This window comes from Anas platyrhynchos, chromosome Z, assembly GCF_047663525.1.
Source record: "Anas platyrhynchos isolate ZD024472 breed Pekin duck chromosome Z, IASCAAS_PekinDuck_T2T, whole genome shotgun sequence".
In the NCBI taxonomy this organism is placed as follows: Eukaryota; Metazoa; Chordata; class Aves; order Anseriformes; family Anatidae; genus Anas; species Anas platyrhynchos.
The window spans coordinates 55,028,432-55,048,001 of record NC_092621.1 but is presented as its reverse complement, the minus strand read 5'-3'; the positions used below and the strand labels follow the sequence as shown (position 1 = coordinate 55,048,001).

Genomic DNA, 19,570 nt, shown 5'->3' with positions numbered 1-19,570 from the left:
AGGACGCAGTGCCTGGGCGAGGCCTGATGGGTGCTGAGCAGAGGGCACCATCAGCCCTGCTCTCCCCAGCGAGTAAAGACAGACGGGAGAAAGTCCCCAGGAGCAAGCAGAGGGCTGACTTCCACCCAGCGTGGGAGGAAGCACGGGAGCCCAGAGGGCAGGCCAGCAGTGCTGGGGCATGGGCAGGACTGGAGGGACTGTGTGGTGCAGCCTGAGAGGCAGGCCCGAGCTGTGATTGAACGGACCCTCCTGCTGTATGTGCTTGAAGACACATGGCGTAGCCAAGGTGACCGGGACGGGGCCCTGGGAAGGCACAGCCAGGGACCCCGGCCTGCTGGGAAACACCAGTGCCACGGACAAGACAAAAGTTGGGGGGCATGGAGTGGACACAAGGCTCAGAATTTGGGGCCAGAGAGCTGCCGAGGTGAGGATGGGCCCTTGGGATACCTCCTACGGGTGGCTGGTGGCGTCTCCAAGCGATGGACTGTGACGTCTGTGAGCAATGGATTGTGACTGCGTGGCCCTGGCTGCTCATATGCGGGCGCAGAGTCCCAGCGCGCCGGCTAGTGCCCGCACTCCGGCTGAGCGGTTGCGTGAGGTCTGGAGTGAGGAGCGAGGTTGGCCTTGGTGCTGGTGTCGTGCCCTGGGAGTTGCTGCAGCAGCTCTCAGTGCCCTTCCCAGAGCCATCAGAGCTTCTTCCACGGCCCTGCGTCGTTCGGGCCGTCGGGAGACCCAGGAGGAGCGCTCGCAGCAGCAGAGGTAAGCGCGGTGGGGACACCTTGCCCTGGGCCCTGGGCAGCTGGAAGGCTTTCCTCCTCTGGGGACCTGCACAGCTCTTGCAGCTGCCCCCACAGCAGCCGATGACCGTGGCCTCTTCTCTGCCTTTTGCAGCGTGACAGCTGCTGGTGCAGCAGCAGTGAGGAGGAGCAGCCCCTCATCCCCTGCTCCACGCAGCCCACTGCAGCAGCTGGAGAGCATGGCCACGGCGCTGGAGAGCCGCTGCCCCATTTGCCTTGACACCTGGGACAATGCGGGCTATGTGATGCCATGTCTCCACCAGTTCTGCTTCCGATGCATCCAGCAGTGGGTGGAGAGCAAGCCCGAGTGCCCCCTCTGCAAGAGGAGGGTCAGCTCCATCGTGCACTCGGTGCAGGCAGACGACAAATTTAAGGAGGTCGTCATCCCACCGCCGGCAGAAGCGTCTCTCATCACCCAGCCGGCAGGGAGAGCTCGTGGCCGCGCAGCCACCACCGACCCCCGTCACCGTCCTGCAGCACCACCATCAGCTGCAGGGCCGGCTCTTGTGGGAGGCCTCCAGCCTGAAGTTTGGGCCTCCCTTTTCCGAGACCACCCAACGCTGATCCATCCCGTGCTGCCCTGGCTGCGCCAGGAGCTGAGGCGCATCCATGGGGCTGACCACGCGGAGGCGCAAATGGTGGAAGACCTCCTCACCTCCGCCGTGGGCCTCCTGGGGCTGGATGAAGATCGCCTGGTGCAGCTGCTGCAGCTTTCCATGCCGGAGCACGCAGCCACCTTTGTGCACCGGCTCATCGGCATCACCGTGCAGCGGTGCAGCTGGGTGGCCCACCGCCTGCTGGGCCTGGAGGGCTCCCGTGCTGCCATGGGACAGGCAGGCAGCCCCGCAGCTGCCCCCAGGCCTTCTGCCTCCCGAGAGGGGCCTCCTGGTGCTGGTGCAGAGCCCTCCAACAGCGCTGCTGGAGCCAGCACGGAGGAACTTGCGGGCAGCTCCAGTGCTGCCCTTCAAGGGAGTCGCAGCCAGCCCCCCTCCAGCGCGGTTCCTGTCCCCAGGAACCAAGAAGCGCCCCAGGAGGAGACACCGGAGGCTGTGCCTGGAGCCTCCACAGCAGACCAGGGCAGGGACCATCCCCAAAGGGGGCCCCGGCGAGCCCCGAAGAGGAGGGCCCCCACCTCCCAGGCCTCTTCTCCAGCAGCCAAGAAGAGGCCACCCTGCCGGCAACACTAGGGCAGCGCCCCAGGAGCTGGCCACAACAGGGCCGGGCCAGCGGGTGGGGCACACGGAAGGCCCTCAGGACATAAAACTATACAATGTAGAAAATAAATCGTATTTATATAAAGTCTCAGTGCAGCTAACAATGTATTTGGTGTCGCCATCCCCAGCCCTACTGCCATCTCCCCCTCTTCCTGCTGCTGTGCCCACCGCCTCCTGGCGTGCCCGCTGTGAGGTGTGCTGGGGTTGGGGCACGGCGATGCTGCCCTTGGCCAGGAGGGCTGGGGTGTTCGTCTCCGCGCTCCCCTCCTCTCCCCAGGTGCCCGGCCCCACTGCTGTGCTCCCCCTGACAGCGCGTGCTGCCCAGCCGCAGGCCTGCAGCTCTGCAGCTGCTCCCAGTGGGAGGTTTGGTGCCAGGGGGTTCCTGGGGCCAGCCTGTGCCCATCCCCGTCGCCCCAGGCCTTCCTCCTGGATACTGCAACTTTGGTACTCAGCTACACGGCCCAGGTGGCCCTGATTGGGCGGGGAGCTTTTTCCTCATGACCTCCAGAGATCCTTTCCAACCTCAGTCATTCTTTGATCCTTTGATTCTCTGACAAATCCCATCTTAGCTACAGGTGCAGCACTAAGGGGTAGGCTGTGTTTTGTATAAGTCATTCAGTACTAGCATAGAGTTTAGTGAATTGGTGAGGCATGCCCTGGAGGCTCCTATTATCTGTCTTTATGGGTGAGTCGTCCAAATCTGCCCAATGGAAATCTCTACATCTGCATTTCCCTGCCATGTCTTGCTCTAGGATACGAGAGAACTGTATTCCTTTGAGGTGTCAGTGTGGGGTTTTCTTAGGAGTTTTGCTGGACAGAAGAAAAGGGGATGGCGTGCTAACAGACAGCTACATGCATGGAAGATGTAACCCCCTTCCTTTCCATCTGCATCCCAAACCCAACACAATTCAGGTGTGGACAGAGACAAGCAGGGTCTGGGTGTGCATTCAGGAGAGACTCGTCATCCCAGTTTTGAACTGAGGACAGGGGGAGGGTGCACAAATTTCAATCCCAGCCACAATGTCCAGCTGGTATTGGTTAAAAGTGCAAGACATCCTTCCTACACGCAAGCAAGCCAGGATGAAGACAGTGACTGTTGAAATCCAGCACAGATCACAGGCTGGCAAAATTGCCCAAGAACTACAAGATTTTTCTGCGTCCTGACCCAGTGAAGTGGGGAAACAGAGGAACTGTCCTGGGGGAGCCACGGTGTGTGTAAAACTCCTCAGCACAGAGCCAGGAGCAGTGGGCAGCTCGGGAAGGGGTACAGAGAGCAGCTGCCTGCCTTCAATGGATGTGATGATAGGAAAGGGGAAAACTGAAGAGGGCGTGAGACTATCCAGGGTCACGATCTCCACCTTCTCTACCTGGACCATTTCTCCCGTGAGAAAGGGCAGGTGGATTGCAGGGAGACCATGCCACAGGTGCATGCTGCAAGTCACACTGGCAGCTGAGAGAGAGCAGAGAGGGACACAAACTCATTTTTCTGGGAAGCAGCTCTAGAGGCACTCGAGTGCAAGCACTGGAAGCGCTGCAGACGTGCTGTCTCGAGTTAGGTACAATCGGGGGATGTGGAAAGCATCTCCCAGGCAGCACAGCTCCCCCTCCTTGCAACACACACACAGCTGTGTGAGGGGATTGCTGGCATTTGCTTCTGACCAAGGAAAGGCTCAGAGTGCCTGGGAATGTGAGTCCCAAGCAAAGTAGCCAGCTCCTTTGTCTTTGGATTGACTGACCCAGCACTGAACTGATTTGGCTCCTGGGGACTGGAGAAGCACACAGGCAAATGCTCTTCTCTCTCCTGGTCGGAAGCTTTTGGTTTGGTGCCTTTTTACTGTAATTGCCAAATCCATCAGTCGTTGCAGGCTCTCTCCAAGACTTGATCCTATTTCACCTTCTGCTCAGGAGGGATAGCCAGCCAGTTTCAACAATGCTCACAGAAAAGTGCTTGGGATTTTTTTATTCTGGACTATGTCTCTGGGCATCCTTGTTCCTGTCTTTCTTTAAAGGTAAGTTCATCTGTGGTTGTCTTTTTTTTTTTTTTTTTTTTTTTAAATAATTTCTTTCATAAACACCAGTCACACTCACCCCAGCTCTTTTTCAAGACTTTTTTCTGCATCTAGTTTAAACTTCATCAGGGTGCAGTACTGAAGTTAGGAAAAGTTTTGTAATAAGTTTGATTAAGTCTGTATATCTTACACTACTGTGCACCTTTTCTTAAGAAAGGAAAAGATGTGCTTTTTAAATGCAAGCTGAGCTATTTTCACTTTCAGAAATTAAATGATGGCATTTGGAGTGGAAAACGTTCTTGCTCTCCTTTATAATTTTATTCTATCAGTGTTTATTTTGGGAATGAGAAGTTATAACTCCAGACTGGACAGGATGGCTGAGAGAACACTGTAGGTGTGATGCTGAAATTATGTTGTTCTACAAAGAAAATGTAACCAGAAGAAAAATAGTAACTGTTTACTTTCTGTGCATTATTTGGTAAGATACGCAGCTGCATAAACATATGACTTTGCTATTTGTGGTTTAATGTTTTTCTCTTCTACCTTTGAGTTCGTTTAAAAAGAGTCCTTCCAGGCAGTGACGGGTGTAAGTTGGAAATACCTAATAAAAATAATAATGGGCTGCTGTAGTCTAAGCTGTCATCTGTGATCAGGCTATCTTCTGAAGTTTTGTCATGTTACAAACAAAAGTAGTATGCGTGTGACTCTTTCTAAGCATAGAGGAATGCAAGGCTAATGACAAAGATTTTTTAAATGGGAAGGGAGATTGAAATAGCCGTAGTCCTGAAAGATGTTCTGGGTTTTACACAAAATACACTTTTATTGCTCTCTAACAGCTTTTTTGGTGAAACATTCCTGCCTGCAGCAAATATGAATTTTAAAATTGAGTATTGCAGGTGTGCTGGACTGTGTTATGTTACCCATGGTTTCTACATAGAGAAAGGAGGATTGCCTTTTAAAACAGGGAAGGTAGTCCACATACTTCAGACATGCAGGTGCACTGGAAAGTTACATATTCATGTTGTTGCACTGGACTGTACAAGTCACCCTAATTCCTCATTAGTTTATCTGAACCCTCAAAACAACAATGCATGTCATTATTACAGCTCCACATTTCAGTTGCCTGATGTAGCAGTGGTATTGCAGAAAATGTTGTGTCGTCCCCCCCCCCCCCCCCCCCTCCTTGTTTGATTAAGAACCTTGTTATCTTTGTTGGTAAGACATTTCCGTGCTACTTCAGAGCTGAACTAACATCGAAGTGATGGCTGCTGGTTATTGATATAACTCAGCTTACGTGCAGTCCTATTTCAAACACTTAAAATATGGCCTTTTGAATACTGAGTAATCACTAATTCACCAAGGAGGATGTTCAGTTTCTCTGAGCAGCACACGAAGACTCAAACAGCTTTTATAAATAATTCAGGGGATTTTTTGTTAGGTGCTTTTACCAGAAGTTTACAAGTATATGCTTTTATAGACAACTGCTAATACAGAATAAAATGAACCTGTAATGAAGGTGCTCCCTATTTACCCTCTGCTCTATGGGTATTTATATATTTTATTTCTAGAAAAGAGAAAATCCACAGAAATTGGGCAGTTGGGGCAGAACAGAAGAAAAATCAAGATGCTATTAACATGTTGTCAATAGTGGAGCCTTCTTAGTAGTAAGCTTCAAATGAACTCCCACAGGACTACTCGTGGAATTCACAGCAAGCCTGTCATGACTAACATCACTCGCAGGTAGTGCTGGGTTGTTTCAACAGAATTCGTAGCAGTTCCTCAACTACTGAAAATTCCTGCAGGGCTGATTGACAGGGAAGTGGTTAAAAGGACTAGGAAAAAAAAACAACCAAACAACCAAACAAAAAAATTTTTATTTTTTTTTTTCCCCATGAATTTTCATTTCAACAACCTCATCCTGGCTCTGTTTGTGCTACTGCTGGGAGCTGTGCCCTTCTTCTTAGGTCACTGCATCTGTCCTTCCCAAAGCACCTGGAGCTAGTGATGCTTTCTTGGGATATATGCCTTAGTGAAATTAGGCAAACTGGTCATCAGCTTCCTGAAGGAGCATCCAGAGGATGGAAGTCCCCTGTGAGTCCATCAGATTCATAGTAACCTCAAGCAGAGTGACTAGAAAACCTTGCTCTAGAGAAGGATGGGAACGGAGGGATCAGACCCAGAGGCTTCCCTGAGGCATGGCACAGCTGGGGAGCCAGGCTGCAAATGACTTTGTAAGGGAGTTCTCCTCCCAAGAAATACACCTCACCGACCATACAGGCACCTCGCCTCCCCAAGGAGCATTACCTTTAGCCCAGTGCTCGGGCACCTGCTGGGTTTGAACAACCCAGGAGTTAGACACACACTTTGCTAAATATTGAGCTGAACAGCTAACCGATGTATTTTAATTACTGTACTTTTATGTCCTTTTATTTTTTTATTTTTTTTTAAGTGAAGTCATAAAGTGCCATACACACCGCACAGAGCAGAGTCAGACCTTTTAGTTTCTTTGCTCCGTGTAGGCTGACATCAGGGCCCTACTCCGGCTGTGTGTTTTGAAAAGCTCAGCCAAGGCAAAGGCAAAGTAAGGATCGAGCTCATACCCTGCAATCCTGTGGGAATAGAGGGCTAAGCTGGGTTGGACAAAACCCATGGCAGAGGATGCTGCAAACAAGATTACCACCTAGAAGATGTAAATGATGAAGTAATTTAACCTGACTTGGCTTACTGAGCTGGTGCAAAAAAAAAAAAAAAAAAAAGATCTTTTATTTGTCTCAAAGTCCAGAGTTGAATTCTTATGCTGTACCCCTCTTTTGGTTTCTCATGGCTCTGCTGGTTTAGATGAGCTCTGGTGATCACATCAGAAAACAGCTGGTGATCTCTAGGAGCAAATCCTCACTAGGATACTGACTTTGGTTCACTTCCATGTAAGCAGGTGCTCTTTCTGCAGCAGCAAAATCATTGGCAAGACAGTCTCAAAAGGCCAGATTCTGCTGCCAAGCTACAATTTCATTAATGTGAACTAGTTAAAATGGAAGTGAAGGGAGTTTAAAGATCTCTGTAGCAGGAGGAATCAAGGCTGGTATTTAAATGTCTATATATGAAGTCTAAACTTTGAGCCTCGGTTGCATAGGACTGACGGAACTGCAGTGAGCTGTGAATATCAGACTGGTTTAGTCCAAGGAGACATTGCTGAATAGATGCTAGAATTCCTGTGCCTTAACAGAATATGGTGTGTTTTCATGGTAGCTTGGGTGGTCAATGGAAGAGCTTCAACTTTAGATCTCATTATTTCCCTGACTAGAACCACGTATGAAAGCCATATTATTTAGAGCTTTTCATGCTCTTAATTTGAAGTCTGAAGGTCACATTCAGCCCAGTTCCCCACATCTTCTAAGCTGATCCTCTCTTGGTTGCATCATTCCAGCAGCTGGTACAGTGCACAGGAAGGTATCTTCCAAGTCGTCTTTGGGAGAATGGCCGATGGTGCCTCAGGAGCATTCAGCCTTGCTCCAGCACAGGAGGACTTCTGACAACCTCAGAGCAGAAATTCCCATTTCAGGCACAAGATTCAGGTTCTAAAGAGAGCTCCAGACCTTTTTGCTCCCTCTGGTTTGTTCTCCAAAGAGAGGTGGAGGAGAGGATGAGTTAGTGATGGCAGTAACCTATTGGATGTTGTAGGTGGTAATCAAGGAGGGAGATAGAAAGTTTTTCCAGCTCTAAGGAGTGATTAAAGTAGATCAAAACCTTTGCATCACTCCTGGCATGGTTGTTCAAGGATACCTCCTGCCTGCATAATCTAATAAAGGAAGAGAGCAAAGCCGCCTTAGACAGGTAGAGCTAGCAGTGGCAATCAGCAGCACCCAAGGGAGTGAGCCAGGTAGGCAGGAGTTTATTGCTGAGCAAATATAGCTTGAAGAAAATGTGTTGCTTATCAAGTACTTTCTGTGTTGAGCAAAGCAGCTGGTAACAAGGCCGAGACCTGAACCAGATGATGTAAGTGGAAATAACAGTCTTCCTGCCTACGGCTCACAATTAAGTCAGTGAATTGCAATAGAAAAATAACATAATGAGCATGAGTACTTATGCTCATCAAACACAAGATGCAGGTGACCCTGCCCTGCCGTGCTATCTACTGGCCTTTCTCAGCTAAGAGAAACTGTGGTTACCAGAGAACTAAAATGGGTGTCCGCAGTACTTACTGACTTCCAGAATTAGATGCTCTACAGACCTTGTTGTCTTCCAGGATGTTGCACTGATCTCCTGGAAAAGCCCCAAAATGTGACTTTTGTCTGATTGGTGCTGTGCCTGAGCACCTCTCAGGACTGTCTGACTTCATCACCATCAGCCCTCCCTTGCGAGAGATGAGGCAGCCAGAAGAGCTCCCCTTTGATTTCTCATCACCAAGCCAATTTCACTCCACCTCTCACTAGATGTGCTGTGCTCCAGCAGCCCTTCCTCTCAGGGACACCCACTGGACTCACTCCATAGGGTCAGTGTCCTCAGTTGCTCCAGGGAGGCTTCATTAGGCACAAAGCTAATTGTGTGTCATGCAGCGGGCCTCGCTGATGCTGTGTATATGCTGGCTGTGGAGTAGGATGCTACTTATTGTTTTAATCTCTGAGTCAGTAGGTTTTGGGGGGAAAAAAGCAAATTGTTGTTGTTGTTTTTATATAATGATGTGGAAAATGCATTTAACATTTCTTACCCTTCCTTCTCTCTTTTTGAAGAACTTTTTTTGCCCTGAGCCTGCAGAGTGGCAGAGCAGGTCACAACAAATGAAGTATATCCCCTGAATATTGTTCCACTTTAGAAAAGACATCAGCACACAAGCTTGAGAAGGAGCAGCTGTAAGAACAGGAATAGAGAAAAAATAATAATAATAAAAAACACTTGTTATATGGTTTTCTGTTGTCAGTGCTTCAGCTGTCACCCAGGCAGTGACTTTAAATTGTATGCATTCTTGTTTAGGCTTCATCCTCAAGTTATAGAGGAGACCAAGAATTTAGGAGGTCAGAGACTTCACAGGCAACCCTCCATGCTGGAGAGGAAGGATCCCCTCACACATGCATTGCTTAGACAGACATGAATGATATGGGGCAAATTACTGGATGTCTGTTTTTGTAATAATTGTAATGATAATTTGTTACAATGGCTTATTTCCACAGCTGTCAGCTAGAAAGCTAATTAAAAAACACTCTCCAAAGTCAACCTACTTATGGATTCCCAACAAAACAAATGCCTGGTTTGCTTATGGATTCCAGTAAACAGGGGTAGTCAAACCACAGAGCTAAAATCATCTCTCAAAGCTACAGATTCTCTCCACCTCAGGAGGCACTGGGTTGAAGGAACCACTGGTTATCCATGAAATTTTCACTGGCCCACCCCAAGCTAAAAGGAAAAGCATTAGCCATGCTTGAAAGCTGCAAGATCCTTGCAAATACCTGTGAAGCAGATTTTTTTCTCTCCTCTCAAGACCAGGTTACCTTCCCAGCCTTCTAACAGATGTGACACTGGTGCTTACATTCATGATTGCAATTTCAGTTCCCCTCTCACCTCTTGCCCATTTTAGTATATAGCACCTAATGGAAAGGCTAATGGAAACAATGGATCAACTGGGAACATGTGTGTGGGTAAGGAAAGGAGCCATCCTTCCCCAGGGGAAGCCTCCTTCCAACTGGGAAAATAGTTTTCCTTTTGGGTCAAAATGACTAAGCAAGTCTGTATGTTGGGGCATGAAAGAGAGCAGGCAAGGCAGCACAGGCTCACTTTCTGCTTTTCAAGTTAGTTGTGTTATCTCAGAGATTGAGCATCCCAACATCTTCAGGTGTCCACTACTGCATCACAAGATGACTGCCATGCTCCACCTGGACACACAATTGTACTGACATGACTCAAGAACAGTACATTGAGGTTACCAAGGCTTTAAAATTGTCAGATAAAAACATGTCAAAATCAGGCTCCCATGCCATCGTTGCCTGGGAGTACCTCATTTTCACTGCAGTTCATTTCTCTTAGTCAGGGTTAGTCAGCTGATACAGTTTTGGTTGGCAGAAGGCAGCAATGAAAACAACATATTTCATCTCCCTGTTGATCCCCTAAAAAACAGGACAAGAGAGAAAGACAAAAGCATTTACCATCCCAGAAATGGAGACAGATCAAAGCTAATAAACACACGTGTGCCAGTGCCACTGAGACCTTGTGACATTCAGAGTATGGAAGAAAACAGCTGTATCCTTCATGATACAGCCTGAGTTCAGCCACTTGATATAAGCAAAGGCAAATCTGTGCTGAAATCAGCCAAATCAAAGCACATCTTACAATTTCAAGTGTCCTGGGTCAGATCTCTACAGACCCTTGTTTGATTGGTCACAAGTCTAATTTGCTAAGAATCAGCCATTTCCCTCATCATCTTGAGACGCTCCTAGAAGCAGCTTTTGTCTTCAGTGCAAAATAGACTCAGACTCCCTGCTAGGAATATTCATGCCTGTATTTACAGTTCCCTTTGCCTTTGAAGACCTGGACCACTAAAGACTAAGACTTCTTTCCCTCAGCAAAGCTGCTTAATAGCAGCCTCTTTGGCTGCCAAAACTTCCGAACTATCACCAGCTATCTATCAATGCAGCATCTTTCACATAGATGGGCTGCAAGTTTAGCCTGGCCTAGTGAAACCTGAGCACTGCAGCTTCAAACAGGGGTGATTCTCGTCCACAGATGTTTTATGTAAGTTTTGGTTCCCTCGCAGTAAACTATTCTTGAACGGATCTTGAAAAGATGTATATTCATATTTCCTGGTTCAGGTGTGCAGCACAGAAAAGGATGAGAAATGAGCAGCTGTTCAAGGTGCTGTCAAACTCCCAGCAGGGAAGCTCACATCCCCTTCATGGGTCCCTGACACAGTGTTTCTTGCCATCCACCATTTGAGTTTCTAACACAGAATCCTTGCAACTTTCTCTACATTCCCAGGTCCATGTTGACTGCCCTTACTCATGCCTTGCAGGCAGTGCAGCCCTCCCACTTTGCTCCAAGGCCACAGCGGAGTCTTGAACAATGCAGGACGAAGGCAGAAGAAGCCATCACTGAATTTGGCTTTTGAATCCTCAGTGCCTTTGCTGGTTATAATTGCTGTGCGAGTACGTTTTACAGGCTGGAAGGGCAAAAGTTCATCATCTGTTGCTCAGATCTGGGAAAACCTAGGTGGACAGGCAGGTGTAATATGATTTCAGAAACGGAAACAAATAAGTAAATCTGCTGGGGGCTGAGGAGATGATAGGAAGAGATTTTTTATATATATATATAAATCCATTGTAGATAATAATAGTGCTGGAGGCTGGAATGACAAATACAGTTTATTGTGCAAACCAGTTGTTCAGTCTCCACCTTCTCCCCTGAAAATATCACAATATAAATGGAAAAAAAATAAAAATAAAAATTAAAAAAAATCCAGGATCAGCAGGACCCTGGAAGAAGAAGAGAAAAATAGTTGATGTCCCAGGATGACAAAAAGTTCCCAAGATGTGAAGAAAGCAAAGATGAAAATCAGACATCACTCTCCCAGGTGCTCTTGCTTAGTCACAAACTTGCCTTTGCTAGGCAGAGAAAGCTGTTCCTTTTTTCACAGCTCAGGGGTGATGGAGGGACCTTGCCTCAAAACAATTGCCTTGATGTGATATTGCTGAAGCTACACTGGCAGTCGAACTGCTCTGGATGACCCAGAGGACAGGTCAGAGTGAAAATGTTGCACACAACCATCTTGTTGTGGAAATGAAGCACGCAGTGTGACCAAACATGTCACAGAGGTTATGGTCAGTAGCAATGGTATTTAATGGGCTTGAGTGGGCTCCTTTAGAGACATCTGTGAATGTGGTGCAGATCATCATGGCTGCCTAATTAACAGCAATCGATTAGTGAGGTTCATAGTGCTCTTTCGATGAGGGCTTTCCCTTCATTTACTGGCTTGGGTACTGAACTGTGCAGAGGTGAAGGGATGTGGAAGGATGCTGCTCTGCGAGCCAGTGTGAGTGGGGAATTCATCAGCCTGCTCCAGCATGCTGATGGCCGTGTCCCCAGTGCCTCACTTTTATCGTGTGGTTTTATTTGTTTCCACTGGTGTCCATCACTGCTCAATCCCAATGATCTCTGGAAGGCCAGCAGGAGTCACCTCTGCACAACCACAGCTCCCCGTAATATGTCTTGGCAAGGAGAGTCCCAGTCTTCCCCCCTGCTCCAACTCCCTCCTCCTGTGCTCCTCCACCTCTGTGATTGTATTAGCTACACTTATGTTGCATGGAGATGATGTAAACTAGCATAATACAAAAAAAATACAGCTTTTTTTTTTTTTTTTTTTTTTTTCCTAACTGCCATGAATTTGAGAGGTCTCCCACTGTTAATATCCTAATGCATGTCTCTTCACCTTACACACATATCTCAGCCTTTAAAACATCTGCACCAAGCCATCAGGACCACTGAAAAAAAAAAAAATAATCCCGTCCTTTCATTATATAATGGCCTATATACTCTTTTTAGCATGTTGTCATGTGCCTAAAGTCTTTGAGTTGAAACCTTTCCTCACATACCCTTTAATACCCATCTCTGCTGGGAGCTCTTTATCTGGTATAAAAGAGCAGAGATGACCAATATCAGGAAGATTAGGTCCTTTTTTTTTTTTTTTTTTTTTTTTTTTTTGAGTAGGAAAAGCAGGCATTTCTCACATTCCTCTGGGTAACTAATGAGTTTTGAGTGTAAGATGCAAAAACAATCTGCATAGTGAGAGCTGAAGATAAGAGTCAAATATTACCCAGAAGGGAAGCAGATTAAAAAGAGATTTTAAATGACAGACGTATTCAAATACGGAGTACTCACACACACACACATGCAGGGTTGAGGCAGCTGATATGATTCCATTGTCTAGTATGTGAGTACTCTTCCCCGAAGGTGTGATGGTGTGCATTTTAAATCAAAGGGCATTGAAAGAAATAATGCCTTTGCAACCACAGACAAAAGTGAAAATGCTGCACATAAGAACAAAAGCGGATGGGACACATCTGTGTCTCTGGGGATTAAGTGACATATGGCAGTGGCATGCTTTACATTCTCAGAAATCTGCAAAATATACAAAATTAGGCAGATGCTTTTTTATAGCTACCAAAGCAGTAGGACATACCACATTTTAGCAAGTGCTGTTGTCATTCCAATTATTTATTTCAGTGAATTTGCATGTGAAACAACTTGTTTTTTCTCTGATACGACTTCTGTTACTTCTCCCACAATTCATAATTGTGGACAGTATGCATCTTCCTCTGATCATTATATTTGTGTTCACTCAGAGATAGCTAAAACCCCTGTAACCCTGCAACGATAAACTAAAGAAAATATAGCTAGTAGAAGATAAGGTACTCCAGAAGAGTTTGCAGGTTGTTAGGAAAGTACGTGAAAGTTCTGGGAGTTAGGTTTGCTGCACAAATGTTTTCCTAATGTCTTTTCCTGTGTAAATGTTTCAGTCACACTGAGACTGTAGGCAATTGTGATATAATGAAATGTAAGAATACCTATCAGTATAATGACACTGATTTTCAAAAAAGACCAGAACTCCACGCAACTTCTTTTGCAAAATAGTACAAACCAAACCAAACAAACATAAACACCCAAAAAAGAAACAAGGAAAGTGAAAAAAAAAAAAAAAAAAAACACACCACAGTATGCAAAGAAACAAAGAGGAAAAAAATGCAAAAACTGGGGTTAAATACCTGCAGAAAGTGCAAGGAGATTGAATAAACACCACAACCACAATATTGCTGCAGTTTTGGATGCTTTCTGAAAGTAACATGGAACAAAACATGTGAAAGGAATAAAGTGATGAATGAGAAATATGCTGTTGACAATATGCTGCTGACTTTAACTTACTGTGCTGTTTGTATGCAAATAGTTCTATGAACTGTTTTTGAAGAAGGAAGAAAAAAAGGCATGTTTTAATTCAGAGGCATATTAGCATGCGTATGTGTCAAGAAAAGTGATGTAGGAAAAATATGACATTTGAACTGAAATTATTTAGGTACAAATAACTACTATAAACTTCTATGAATAAAGTAATAGCTTGTGTGTAAGACTCTTGCCTGTGCCAAAAGAAATTAGCAACAACTAGAAAGCATTCAGCTAGAAGCTGGCACAATGTAGACAAAAAAGTCAAGAGATTATCAAAATAAATCCAGGGAACAACATTAAGAATAGGAAGAGTGATCACTAAACACGAGAAATATGTCTCAGACCAGCTTTGAAATCTCCGTTAGTCCACTTACTCTCTTGTTTATATTTACAATTTAATATTTATTCTTTACTGTACATAGCAAGCCAACCTATCACCCACACTGGGGTTGCTTGGTCAAGAAGCTGGCCCTTTTTGGAGCAAACCTGGGAAGCTGGCAAGGCTGGGCTCTTGCCTTGGAGCTCAGGGAGCTCTGCATGCAAAGCAGAGCAGTGGGATCTATCAGCCAAGATATGACAGCACTACTCTTAGGAAAGGAAGGAGCATCTGGCCTTCCTGGGGATAGCATATGGACAGTCTGGCCAGAGATAGCGGCAATTTTGACAGCCATACTTACCAGACAACACTGAACAGCCTCCAGACCCAACAAACTCTTAACCAGATCTGAACCCAAACCCACAGAAGGTGCAAGGAGCATTACGGTGACACGCTGGGGACTTCAGGCTACCACTCAAGCACAGAAGAGGCAAGTCAATCACAGAGGAACCCAGGCAGACAGAAAGTAGAAGGGGTCTGTGGTCAGCCCACAGCTATGTGTCAGGACACACATCTCTGTTTCTTCAGCAGGCCAAGCAAAATGTGAAGGGAGGAAACCAGTGCACTGCCACAAACCACATGCAGCACACAGGTCAGGGGAAATGGCTTCACTAGTTTTAGTCAGGTTTACGTCTTTTTCTTTCTTTATTTATTTTTAAATATATTTTTCCTCTCTTTGCAGTGGTTTGGGGTTGTTTAAACATTTATCTTTAGTTTTGCAGCATGCACAGATATCTGAGTCGCAGTAAGATCAGCACATCTGAAGTCACCACCACACATGCATGCCTACTGAGGCAGCTCTCCTTGCCATCATTGGCAAGAAGATACAAGGAGTTCATTCTGAGCTTGAGCTTAAGCATGCAGAGTTGCTGGCTTGGAGCTGACATCATCCAGCACCAGCTTGATCTAATTTAATTGCAACGTCTCAGAGAATTCAAAACCCTTTATATATGATACCATACAGTCAGTATGAGACACCATCTGTGCTAGCCACATCAAACATGCCTCTCCCCCTGTAGCTGTTAAGCCACACGTTATCCAAATACCTGGATGTTCTTGCTTCTAGATTTGCCCTGAAGAGATCTCTGCTGTTTAGCTACTAAAGCTCTGCAGATGTTTATTTGATATCCAATTATCCCACGTTTCACCCTTAGTGTCTCTGCCTAGCCTATCTGGGGCATTACAACATGTCTGCACTTAACAATGATGAAATCTTACACACAGACTCTGTGTGTGCAAAGAAAGACAGAGCCCAGACTGTGAAATAACACCAAGGCGTCTTGCTTTATCTCCTGCAGAAATAATTCAAGGCGAGCATGTTGTAAGGGAATGAAGGAGGAGAATGGCAGCTGTTCAGAGGCATTTCAGAAATGAGCCCATAGGGAGGCTTCCATCTTCTGTTTCCTTGGTACAGGCTCTTCCTTCACATCACAGGACCCACTGATCCAGCAGAGAGGACACCACACGTCCACGGGGGCTTTCCCTGATCACTTGGTAATGCATTAGGAGAGACCTATATATTCTCACAACTCCTGCTGGAGGAGATGGTAGTGCACTGTAATAGAGAAATAGTTCCTGGGCAAATTACCTTGCAGTGCAGTTCTCAGCAACTCCGTCCTAGAAAGAAAGATGCAGTCTCATTATAACATGTATTCCCAAGAGGTTTGGTTGCAGTTTATAGATCATGTTGATCAATCAGTGGGTATCACAATAAGGGCTTTTTGCAGACTTCTTTCCACACGCAGCTGTATAGGAGGAGATTCAGAGAGGTACTGAAGAGATGAACATAGTCCATGGATACCCCAGCTATCCATAAAGCTTTTCAGAAAACCATAAAGGGACTCTATCTCTTCCATGGATTAATTGTCTTCTGCTTTTCCAAATGTCTGCAAATTGCAAACAAACAAACAAACAAAAAACCACAACAGTTTAGAGAACCAATTTAGGTTACTCAGAGAGTAAAACTTAGGCAATAACATACTCCAAAACTCTGCCTACCTCAGACATTGCATTTCACTTCACAACCCCAAACCCATGCTTTTTGGTTTAAGCATATTTTGAAGAGAAACATCCAGCATATTTTGAAGACAGATATTCAGCAGTCCTGATTAGGACACTGAGGTGTACTAGCTTTTGTTCTAGAGGCTTACTACATTCCTTACTGAAAATCATGTTCCCTTACCCTTGCCCTAACCCTTCCTCTTCCCTTTCCCTGATTCCCTTTTCTTTACTTCTGCCCATCAGGTAGGCACTGGTATGATCCCACCTGAATCTTCTCTTCTCTAGGCTGAACAGAAGAACACTCTCTCAGCTTTTCCTCATTGGAGAAGTGTTCCAGTCCCTTCATCACCTTTATGGCCTTTTGGTGGATGTGTTCTAGTAAGCCCATGTCTCCTTTGTCCTGGGGAGGCCAGAACCAGAACCACCACTCCAGGTTTGTCTCACCAGTGCTGAGCAGAGAGCAAGAATAACCTCCTCTGACCTGCTGGTGAGGCTTTGCTTGATGCAGCTCAGGGTGCTGGTGGCTTTCTTCACTGCAAGGGTAGATTTCTGGCTCATCTGGCTCACCTGGTGTCAACAAAGCCCACCAAGGCTTTTCTGCCAACCTGCTCTCCAGCCAGTGGGCTTCCAGCCTGAGGTTGTTCATCTGCAGATGCAGAACTTTGCACCTCCTTTAACTGAACTTCATGAAGTTTCTGAAGTTTCTGTCAGCCAATTGTCCAATCTGTCCCTGTGAAAGGCAGCACAAATATGTGGTTCATCAGCCATTCAGTTTTGTATCACCTGGAAACTTGCTGAGTGTGCAGACATTACCATCAATGATGTTAATTAGCTAATATCCCTAGTATCCACCCCTGGGGTACTCCGATGCTGACTGGCCTTCAGCTGGACTTCATGTTGCTGATTACAGCCCTCTGAACCTGACAGTCCACCTCACCGTTCACTTACCTAGCCTGAAAAGCATCTGTTTGTCTCCGAGGATGTTGTGAGAAATAATGCCATCATCCACTGGGCACGCTTCCTTCAAATTTTAGTGAAGACAGTGTGTTTTGCTACTACTTCAGAGATAATTGAGCAGCACAGGGGACACTGACTGAGGCAGTGTGACACACGAATCTCTCTTTTATTTAAAGATGCTGCATCTAGCAAGCATCTTCCTTAATGACCATTGCTTGTACTTTCCCTGTAACATACACAGACCAGCAAGTCTGGCATTGCTTTTGGGAGACTGACCTGGTAAACTGAAGTTTTGACGCTCAACTTCCAGCCTAGTTTAAAAGATGAAACTTTGTATTAGGGACCAGTGAGCTCACAGTGACACTGCTTTTGGTGAGATTTCTGCAGCTGAGGGGTAGGCAATGGTAAAGCTTATTCTACCATTATTCCTGAGAGATGCAGATTTCCCCATCTCCAGCAAACACTCCATTTAGCACTCAGAGTTGTAGTGTCACAATGCATTAGCACAAGCATCAGAGGGGAAAAAAGCAGCAATCTCTCTGGAGTAGGAAACATTAAGTATCTGAAAATTACAATTTAAAGAAAAAGCCTATGAAAACACAACCCTGACTTCTCAGCCTACTCAGTTTCTTCTCCAAAATACAGCAGAGAGACAGCGGTTTGATTAGACGTACCAGGTCTTTGTGGTACTAATAGCTGCCAAGGCTACATGTCAGGAGAACCCAGAAGCTCTGCTGCTTCTGAATCTGTGTAATTTTGTAAACACAACCAGGCAGCACACAAACATGTGGCTACTCTTGCTAACTCAGCAGGCTAAGTATAGATCAGCGAAGGTTATGTTAACAGCTTTGGATACAAGAGGTTGCAAAGCAACAGGACCCCATTGCAGAGGGGAGAGTTGAAGACAGGGTGGAAAACCAGGTACCAAAAGTGCACTGGTGGGTTAATTGAGCTGACGGTGCAAAGACATTTTCATGGAGCGCACTGCAAAGGGTTGTGCTGAGATTTCTCCAATCCAGGCCTCCCTCAGTGAGCTGTTTTAATGCACCATGACAGTGACGGTACCGGGGCACTCCTGTAGCCCATCCAACTTCCCGAGCCTGGTGAAGGGCACTTCTCTGCTGCAAAAAGCTGAGGTAGACAGTTTAAAAGGGATGTTAAAGGCAAACATTACATAATGCCCCTCAGAATGAGGGCAATAGTGCAGGCAGTCATTCCTTCCCCAAAGCACAGGAGCAGGAGAGGGGAGCAGGGGGAGTGTGTTAGGTGAGTCAAAGGACAGCAGATTTGCTCAAAACACGGAGCCTCTTTGCATAGGATGATGTCTTGTGGTTTTCACTGGTTTCCTTCCCACGGAAGAATATTAAAAGGTAATTGGAGCCTGCTGAGGCACTGGAAATTAATATATTAAGAGGACTTTAATCACTGCCTTGCAAGGAAGCTTACTTAAGCTGGTGAAGTGAGAAACTGTGGCCAGAGCTTGTCACTGTAGATGGTAAAGCAGTGTCCAGTGTGTCAGTAAGGGCTACCGGAGCAGCCCTACAGCACCTGCTCCCTTGGGTCCCCATGAACATGTTATGTATTATTCAAGAGAAGAGAGGGTCCATGAAGATGATGAGTCAGTGTAACTCACCAAAATAAACAAAAACACTCTTTCTCCTTGTTCACAAGGCACTGCCGTACTGGTAAGCCACAAAACTCCCCTCAGTATCAGGAAAATGGGAACAAATCTGAATTAAACATATTTTTTAACTGAGCAACATTATCAGCTTTAAAAGGCATGGCTGCTGTGTTGGAGATGCCTGTTCCAGGCTTGCAGGGCTTGCTGAGCACAGTAAAATGCTGGGGAGAGAAGAATTAGTTGTTAGAGTTTGCTTGGACTGTCAAAAAGGTGTTCATCACAGCCACTGTGAGAGGATTCCTGGTCTCAGTGTGAAGACCTCTGCTCAAGAGCTAAAAAGAGTCACAGTGTATTAAAAATGCCTCAGCCCCAAGTGTGTAGATTCGCTGCCAGAGGTTGCATTTCTACAGTGTAAGGGATGTACAGCCAAGCAGACAGGACTGGTTTGGCCTGAGAGAACCTGCAGCCCATGGGCCACACTCTGTTTGATGATCTCTGAGTTGAGCTCAGGCTGCCACCAGGCAGAGCACCAAAGCCTGCATGGTCCTATGGGACCCAAGCTCCTGGAAAGCAAACCCCAGTGAGCTGCTGATGTTACCATAGGAGGAAACTGGAGCAATCACTGCTACACGGCCTCATCCATGCTTGCTGTGGCCTGAAAACACTGCAACACCAGG

General features: G+C 46.3%; 2 protein-coding genes across 2 annotated transcripts in view; both read left to right on the top strand.

Moving 5' to 3' along the window:
* The first annotated feature begins 401 nt into the window (after window positions 1-401).
* On the top strand, window positions 402-3,285 carry LOC140000733 (uncharacterized). The gene is made up of 2 exons (XM_072031417.1): window positions 402-759; window positions 892-3,285. Exons 1-2 carry the CDS (start codon window positions 503-505, stop codon window positions 1,982-1,984), a joined length of 1,350 nt encoding a protein of 449 aa, XP_071887518.1. The 5' UTR covers window positions 402-502; the 3' UTR covers window positions 1,985-3,285.
* A 298-nt stretch (window positions 3,286-3,583) lies between these two features.
* Window positions 3,584-19,570, top strand: part of LOC101793841 (neuronal acetylcholine receptor subunit alpha-7) — a 57,562-nt gene continuing 41,575 nt past the window's right edge. Inside the window, exon 1 of the mRNA XM_038171262.2 lies at window positions 3,584-4,020. Coding sequence (XP_038027190.1) covers window positions 3,942-4,020 — 79 coding nt within the window. The 5' untranslated portion in view covers window positions 3,584-3,941. The remainder of the gene's footprint in view (window positions 4,021-19,570) is intronic.